We start from the raw sequence: 8,349 nt of genomic DNA on the forward strand, positions 1-8,349 counted from the left end.
ATTAAACGTCTTACATTTACAATCCATATTGGATTCTGTAAGTCCATTTCCTCAACTTTGGGAACAGTCAGCATGCTAACAGCGCCTAACAGCGACATCTGGTGACCCCGACGTGATCAGCAAGAGACCTGATACCCGGGAAGAGAGCTGAGCTGACTGCAAAGCGGGGAAAAAGAAAAGAAATTCCGCGGCGGCTGCGGCCGGACGTCCGAGAGAGGCGTGAGTGGTACCACGGATTTTCGACTCAGCGGGTGAGTCGGCTGCCTTGAGCAGGGAAAAGGCGCGGAATGGGGAATACGGCCCCGGGAATAGAGAAAGCTTCTGTTGAAGCCTTGTTGAAATTTGGACAGAAAGCTGGAGACCCGCTGGATCGGGCTCTAGTGACAGATTTGTTGTCTTGGGCACGCCGTAGAGGCTTACTCAAGGAAACTGCACAAGTTTTTAAAGACGAGACGTGGAAGCGTATAGGGGAGGAAATATGGGAATCTGTCCAGACTGATAATAAAGAAGCAAAAAGACTTGCTTCAACCTATCGACAGATCAGTCTCTTAGTACAAAAAATAGGAGCGGAGGCAGAAGTTGAAGCAATAATTCAGACCATCTTGAAAGACGCTAAAAATAAAGTAACATCGGGATCGGGGGCGGAGACAAAAACTGCCGCGGAGACAAAAACTGAGATAAAAACTGAGACGAAAACTGTTTGCCCTGCTACCCAAGGTCCTTACGATTATCTCATTCCTGATTGGGACCCCGATAAGGGAGCGGGAGGTTCACAAGTCCCCGAGCCTATGGAAGTGGGACAAGCGGTACCATCAGCTCCGCAAATAGATCCTGCAACTGTCCCTCTGCCTCCTGAGGAAGAGGAGTTAAAGACTCTTTTACATGAGCAGGCAGATGCAATGACTAAACTATTGAATGAGATGCAACGGTTGGATAAAGGTTCCAAATCAAGGGTGGTTAAAGAGAGTTATCGCAAGGCGCATAAGTCTATTGTTGAAGGTCTGAAAAATGTTGAGAAACAATTAACAAAGATTGAGTCTGGTAATTGTGTTCACCCTGCTGCTGTTACTGAAGAGAAAAATACAGATGGTAAAATGTCAGTGGAAAGGGCTCGTCAACGGGTGTTACAAAGTATCAGAGATGGTGAAATGGACATAGAGGAGGGCGATTGGTATTTGCGGTCTAAGTATGGTTCAGAAGCGAGACTGTCTGCGGAGGATAAGAGAAAGCTTGCAGATTGGTTTGCATTGTATCCTCAGTATAAAAGGAAAGAGGATTCAGCAAGTGGAATGGTGGATAATGTCTGGAAGTGGTGGAGAGGGAAAGCGAATGAGGAAAAGTCAAAGGAGACTCCTAAACAGAGAAATTCTGATTACATTCCAAAAGATCCCAACTTTGACATGTCAAACCGGTGGAAGGGAGTTGTAACCAATGCTGAAATTACTGGGGATTTTCAGTTTACAGCTGCACCAGTAACTATTGATAATAATGGACAGAGAAACTGGCAGCCTATAGATTGGACCACAGTTGCCAAAATACAGAAAGCAATTTTAGATTATGGAATAGACAATCGACTGGTCAGAAGACAGATGGAAACATTTATAAAACATCAGACACTAATACCCACAGACATTAAACATCTGTTTGAACTGATGCTGGGACCTACGAGTTATATGATGTTTGTTAACAAGTGGCAGGAAAGATTAGAGCAGAAACAGCTTGATAACTTGACACTGCCGCACGGAGATCCCTTACGGGTGGCCTCCCTAGAGCAATTGATGGGGAACGGTCAGTACGTTGACCCACAGCGGCAAGCTGCGCTAGACTTGCGAATTCTGGCTCAAAGCAAAGTGGCTGCCCTTGAAGCTTTCGCCAGTTTGCCACAGGTCGGCACTCCAAAACAACCATACTTGCAAATTAAACAGAAAGATACTGAGTCATTTATGGCATTTGTTGACAGAATTACAGAAGGTGTTGAAATGGCACCTGACATTCCAGCCAACATGAAAGAGACATTGGTAAAAGAGATTGCTATGCAAAATGCCAATGCTGCCTGTCGGAGGTTAATTGCCACTTTACCCCCTGCTGCTTCTTTACTGCAAATGGTAGAACAATGTTCTCGAGCCCCGATGGAAGAAGAGAAGGAAAAGGCTCGAATTCATGCCTCTGCATTAGCAGCTGCATTGTCCAAATGCTCGCCACAAGGAAAGGGGGACAAGGGCTCAAATCCTGTATGTTTTAAATGTGGACAGACGGGACATTTTAAAAAGCATTGTCCTACAATTAAGGCTGTTACTAACCAAGTATCGTCGATGAGTTCTCCATTCGCAGGAACCTGCAACAAGTGTGACAAGTTCGGACACAGAGCATCAGACTGCAAATCCCGATTTAAGAAGGATGGAACACCTCTTGTGCCCCAGCAGGGAAACGGGGGAGGCCGCGTGGGGGGCGCGGCTCAGACCTCATCTTAAGCGACCGGACCCCCCACAACGGAGGCTGCCTCGACGATCTACTCGCCGCCACCAGAGGAAGCGCTGGCCTCGATTTGGTCGTAAGTGAAACAATAACAATCACAACACAGGAGGTTACACTAATCCCTACTACCAGTAAAGGACCATTAGGGTATGGACTTTCTGCCTTGCTAATAGGAAGATCTTCAGCTACAAGAACTGGAATTTTTGTACAACCAGGATTAATCGATAGTGACTTCACAGGAGTTATTCACATTATGGTTAATGTTTTTACACCACCAATTACCATTCCAAAAGGCAGTAAGATAGCACAATTGATTCCTTTCAAAGCCTGTGTACCACATTCAACACCTAAAATCAGAGGAACAGGAGGGTTTGGGTCTACAGAGCCACTAATAGCTTTCTCTGAGGTGATAACTAACAACAAACCTACACGTTCTGTTACCATTATCCATCCCGATACTCAGATCACCCCTAAAACCATTACAGCTGAGATGATGATTGACACGGGTGCAGATGTCACTATAGTGCCAGCTGCATATTGGCCAAAAGCGTGGCCAATTGTAAATTCATCTGAGAAGGTTTTGGGAATAGCAGGACTAGCAGAAATGAGAAAAAGTGCTGTGTTATTGGACATCAAAGACAATGAGGGGAACATTGCAAAAGTAACACCTGTAATCATGGACACACCCTTATGGTTGCTAGGTCGAGATGTACTCTCCCAATGGCAACTTGTTTTGTCTACTCCTTTTCCATAGCGGTCACTGACAAAGGTGCTCTTCCCACTATTAAGCTGACTTGGAAAACTGATAAGCCTGTGTGGGTTGATCAGTGGCCGCTCACTGATGAAAAATTGGAGCACCTGAACCAGCTTGTGGATGAACAATTAGAGAAAGGCCATATAAAAGAATCTTTTAGTCCTTGGAACACTCCAGTTTTTGTTATACAGAAAAAATCAGGAAAATGGCGATTTTTGCACGATCTTCGTGCTGTTAATGAGCAAATGACGCCAATGGGAGCGTTACAACCAGGCCTACCTTCTCCAGCTGCAATACCTGTTAATTGGGCTGTCTACATTATTGATCTTAAGGATTGTTTCTTTAGTATTCCACTCGATCCTGCTGATACTCAACGATTTGCCTTTAGTATACCATCAAAGAATAACAGTGCCCCCATGAGAAGATTTGAATGGATAGTTCTGCCACAGGGAATGCGTAATAGCCCAACCATATGTCAATGGTATGTTAAGCAAGCATTACAAAATTGGAAGAGTTCACACCCTACATACGTGGTATTACATTATATGGATGATATCTTGATTGCTTCTCCCATTCCCTTAACAGAAACTGAGAAGACTACATTATCACAGACTCTTAAGCACTGGGGATTGACAATTGCAAAAGATAAGATTCAGGCCCAAGAACCATGGAATTATCTAGGACTGATAGTGACAGAAAGCAGAATCAGACCTCAAAAAATTACACTACATGTGAAAATAGAAACAGTGAACGATGTCCAAAAATTATTAGGAGAATTGCAATGGATCAGACAATGGATAGGGATTACTAATAAAGATCTTGAACCCCTTAGAGAGTTGCTAAAAGGATCAAAACATCCAGCAGAACCTAGAGTTTTGCAAAACCAGCACTATGAGGCACTTGAAAAAATTAATAACAAAATAGCTGAATTACAAGCATATCGTTACAATACTGCCTTGCCAATCAATGTTTATTTATGCCAACAAGACAATGATTATTATTTGGCAATAGGACAGGAACAGGATCAGAAGACATTCCTACTATTGGAGTGGTTATTTCCAAAAAGTCAGCCTCATGCATCACTGTTACACAAACTTGACCTTGTTGGTTCCTTGCTGTTAAAGGCAAAACGTAGAGTACGTCATGTTTTTGGGGTAGAAGTAACTAAGATTGTGTTACCATTTGCAATGAAATCAGTGGTGGAAGAATGGTGTAACATGTCATATTCTTTTGCTACTGCAGTGATTGCTACATCTATTGATAATCATTATCCTGCATTTCCTTTATTTGGTACTCAATTGATGTTAAACCAGAAAGCACTGAAATGTGAACAACCTATTGAAAATGGTGTTACAGTTTTTACTGATGCTTCTGGGAAAACACACAAATATGGCTATGCTAAATGGTGTGACACTTCCAAACAATGGAAGACTGTAGTGAAAGAACTAGAAGGAGTTTCTGTTCAATGCCTTGAACTCAAAGCAGTAACAATGGTGTTTGAAGACTTTGTAAATATCCCTGTAAATATTATTACTGATTCTATGTATGTAGCTTCTGTTGTGAATCGAGTAGAGGAGTCAATTATTGGACACATTTCTAACAAGGTTATTGAAGCTGTGATTATTCAATTGTTGAATTTGATTCTAAACAGAAAATGTTTATATTTTTGTACTCATATTCGTAGTCATACTAACTTGCCTGGATTCTTGTCAGAAGGAAACGCGAAAGCCGATGAGGTGGTGAGTGCTGGAGCCCAGCAAAATGATACTGATGAACCTTCTGTTTCTATCAAATCAGCCACTCAGGCAATTAAGCAAGCACAAGTAAGTCATGCATTCTTTCACCAATCTGCAAAAAGTTTGTCTAAGGAATTCTCTATATCTCTGCAAACTGCTCGTGGCATTATTGCCTCGTGTCCTGATTGTGCCAAGGTCTCACCCCTACAATCAGAAGGCACTAATCCTAGGGGGACTGAGGCAAGAGAGTTATTTCAAACAGACATTACAATTGTTCCGTCATTTGGATGTCTAAAATATGTTCATGTCACAGTAGATACCTATAGTTCAGCCTTGTGGGCATCTGCCATGACATCATCAGGGGCGTCAGCAACGTGTCGACATTGGAGAATGGCATTTGCTGTATTAGGAAACCCCCAAACAATTAAGACAGACAATGGTCCAAATTATAAAAGCCAAATTGTTGAAGCATTTCTTTCAGCCTGGAATATCAAACATTTATTTGGAATTCCTTACAATAGTACAGGACAGGCAATTGTTGAAAGCATTCTGATCTCAAACGATATATTGCCATTTTTCAAAGACAGGGGGAGTTTTCCCATTCCCACTCCCCCCACGATATTCTTTCAAAGGCCATTTATGTTTTAAATTGGAAACTCTGGTCACAAAAGTCGAATCAAGAAGTTGGGTCAACCCCTATCTTTAGACATTTTACTCAAAACAATCCTTTAAAAGAAACACACGTTTCTGTGCAAGTTTGGGACCCCTCATCAGCCACCTGGAATGGACCATGGAGATTAATAACTTGGGGTCGTGGGTATGCTTGTGTCATTACAGAGGACGGAGAGCGGTGGTTGCCAGCCAAGTGGGTGCGACCCTGGCTACATGCTGAAACCAAGGAAAACAAGGAGGATGATCAAACGGCGATAGAAGAAATCGCTGACTTAGAAGCTGCACACAACGTCACCAGAGACAACTGATCTGAGCTAAATGTTGAACAATATGTATTGGTTATCTGCTATTGTAATTATTTTTGTGGTGCAGGAGAATTTTGGGTGGGGTAGTGAAGACAACTTTTGGGTGAATTGGGCAAAGGAGACAAATAACCTATCCTTTTGCTTACACTTATCAGCAGCCACAGACCCATTTAAAACATGCCTGATAGGGTTGCCATTTGATGATCAACGCACTTTGGTAGCCTCCTTTTCATCTCTCACACATCAAGATTGTTCTACAGCAAAAAGTATAAGTCATTGTATGGCATTAATAGTTGCAAGCCTCAATGACCCTTTACCATGGGATCCTCAAGAGTTCAACCTGTTAGGAAGTAGAATGCCAAATCAGTCAGGATGTCTGATATTTGGCTCGTACAATCTGACGAATCGTCAAATAACAGATCTAACATCCTATCATTTTCCTTATTGGAGTACCTCTGATTTTTGTGCTAAAGACACGGTTTATGGTTGGAACACAAATGGTATGTGCCTTAACATTACCAAAGCCTTAAGATTGCCTAGAAATGTGTTCCTGATCTGTGGTAGAAGAGCGTGGCTTGGAATCCCAAAAGAAAGTAACGGAGGGCCATGTTACATTGGTCACCTTTCTTTGCTAACTCCTACTTCAGAATTTATCCGAAATCATATTGCAAGTAGTGCTACTCTATTAAGAAATCGTAGAAATGTAGAAATGTTAACCTCTGATTGTAATGATGAAGTGGAACTTTGGTCTCATACAGCAAGAGTTTTTGGAGCATTGTTTCCTCCTATAGGAACAGCACATGCCTTGTCAGCCATTCAGAGATTAGCATGTTGGACAGCAAAACAAGCTAATGTTACTACTAGTGTTATTTCTCAGCTTGCAGTAGATCAAAATAGTTTGCGAAAGGCTACCCTGCAAAATAGAGCAGCTATAGATTACTTGCTTTTAGTACAAGGAAAAGGCTGTGAAGAGGTAGAAGGAATGTGTTGTTTTAACTTGTCTGATCATAGTGATTCAATCCATAAAAAGGTAGACTGGCTTCAGCATCATACAGAGAAAATTACAGCGAATCATAACCCCTTTGATGATTGGCTAATGTCATGGGGAATTTCAGCTTGGGCAAAAGAGTTAATCAAAACTGTAGGAATAGTATTGCTTATTGTTATTGTTGTGTTATTTTTAGGACCCTGCATCTTCCGATGTCTATCCTGGCAGATGCATCGGATCGCTGCTACAGTGTTTGAAAAGAAAGGGGGAGATGTGGGGAATTTTGTAGGGGCTGTTGCTTTGCAATCGATATGTAGGCGATTGGAACACAGCGGGTAAGACACCGGTCAGCCCAAGGACACTGTGTCCGCTTCGTGCTTTCTATGAAAAAAAAAAGCAGAGTTGGCCTGAGGATGTTGCGTCCTTGTGATACAGCTGTGCAAAGTAAAACAAGTAATGAATCAGTCATGAATATACCATAGAACAAAGGATCTGCACATCTGGAAATGTAGGGTTTGATATATGAGCACACGTACTGCTTATAAAAATACCTTTTTGTATCTACTAATGATTATGTTTTAAACCACAAAAATGTATTGCATGGACCAATTAGAAATCGACATGTAATCCTGTAATAGTATAAAAAGCCTTCTGATTTGTGTATTAAACGTCTTACATTTACAATCCATATTGGATTCTGTAAGTCCATTTCCTCAACTTTGGGAACAGTCAGCATGCTAACAGCGCCTAACAGCGACAAGCCCATTCCAATGCCAATCACTCTCTCTGCCAACAACTTCCTAACAACATCCAGCCTGAACCTGCCCTGGCACAACCACCAGTGGCAGCTGCCACCTGCATGTGGCACCATTCAGCACCACTCTCTGGGCCTGGCCCTCCAGCCAGCCCTTGACCCACATCATTTGTTCTATGATTCTATGAGATTTGTCAGTGTATAGATTTGAAGGGACTCTGTGATCAGCAAATTAATACCTTGCACACAAATCATGGGATCATAGAATCAAGCAGGTTGGAAGAGACTTCCAAGCTCATCCAGTCCAAATTGCTTAGTGCCATGGTCTGGTTAATTGGCTAGGGCTGGCTCATAGGTTGGACTGGGTGAACTTGGAGGTCTCTTGCAGCCTGCTTGATTCTGTGATTCTGTGATTCTGTGATTTTTATATACACATTGCTGTCAAAAGCCTGTTTCAGTGCTTTATTTCAGATGGAGGACCCAAAGCAATGGCCTGGCTTGTCAGGAACTTCCTATTTCTAGCAGTTTCACCTGTTTTGGCAGAGCTAAGGTGAGTTATAACAGCCCTACACCTGCTGCCTCCTGTGCTGTAATGTTCTGACAGATGTCTTCAGATGAGGGCATGGAGTCAGTCATCAGCAAGTGTGCAGATGACACCAAGCTGG

At 42.4% G+C, this 8,349-nt stretch overlaps 1 protein-coding gene across 4 annotated transcripts; it reads left to right on the top strand.

Moving 5' to 3' along the window:
- Positions 1-258: 258 nt before the first annotated feature.
- LOC135179637 (uncharacterized) lies at positions 259-7,618 on the top strand. 4 transcript variants are annotated; one of them, XM_064151678.1, is made up of 3 exons: positions 259-3,710; positions 4,914-5,052; positions 5,803-7,618. In XM_064151678.1, the coding sequence occupies exon 1, from the start codon at positions 288-290 to the stop codon at positions 2,469-2,471; it is 2,184 nt and encodes a 727-aa protein (XP_064007748.1). In that variant the 5' UTR covers positions 259-287; the 3' UTR covers positions 2,472-3,710; positions 4,914-5,052; positions 5,803-7,618. The 4 variants fall into 4 exon arrangements, with proteins under 4 accessions (XP_064007748.1, XP_064007745.1, XP_064007746.1 ...); XM_064151675.1 differs by having other exon boundaries at positions 4,914-7,618; XM_064151676.1 differs by having other exon boundaries at positions 259-2,551; positions 4,914-7,618.
- Positions 7,619-8,349: the final 731 nt, after the last annotated feature.

This window comes from Pogoniulus pusillus, chromosome 11 (assembly GCF_015220805.1).
Source record: "Pogoniulus pusillus isolate bPogPus1 chromosome 11, bPogPus1.pri, whole genome shotgun sequence".
Lineage (NCBI taxonomy): Eukaryota > Metazoa > Chordata > Aves > Piciformes > Lybiidae > Pogoniulus > Pogoniulus pusillus.

What these genes read in the sequence shown, in the direction of transcription:
- LOC135179637 (XM_064151675.1), top strand. Translation starts at nt 288, where the DNA reads ATGGGGAATACGGCCCCGGGAATAGAGAAAGCTTCTGTTGAAGCCTTG.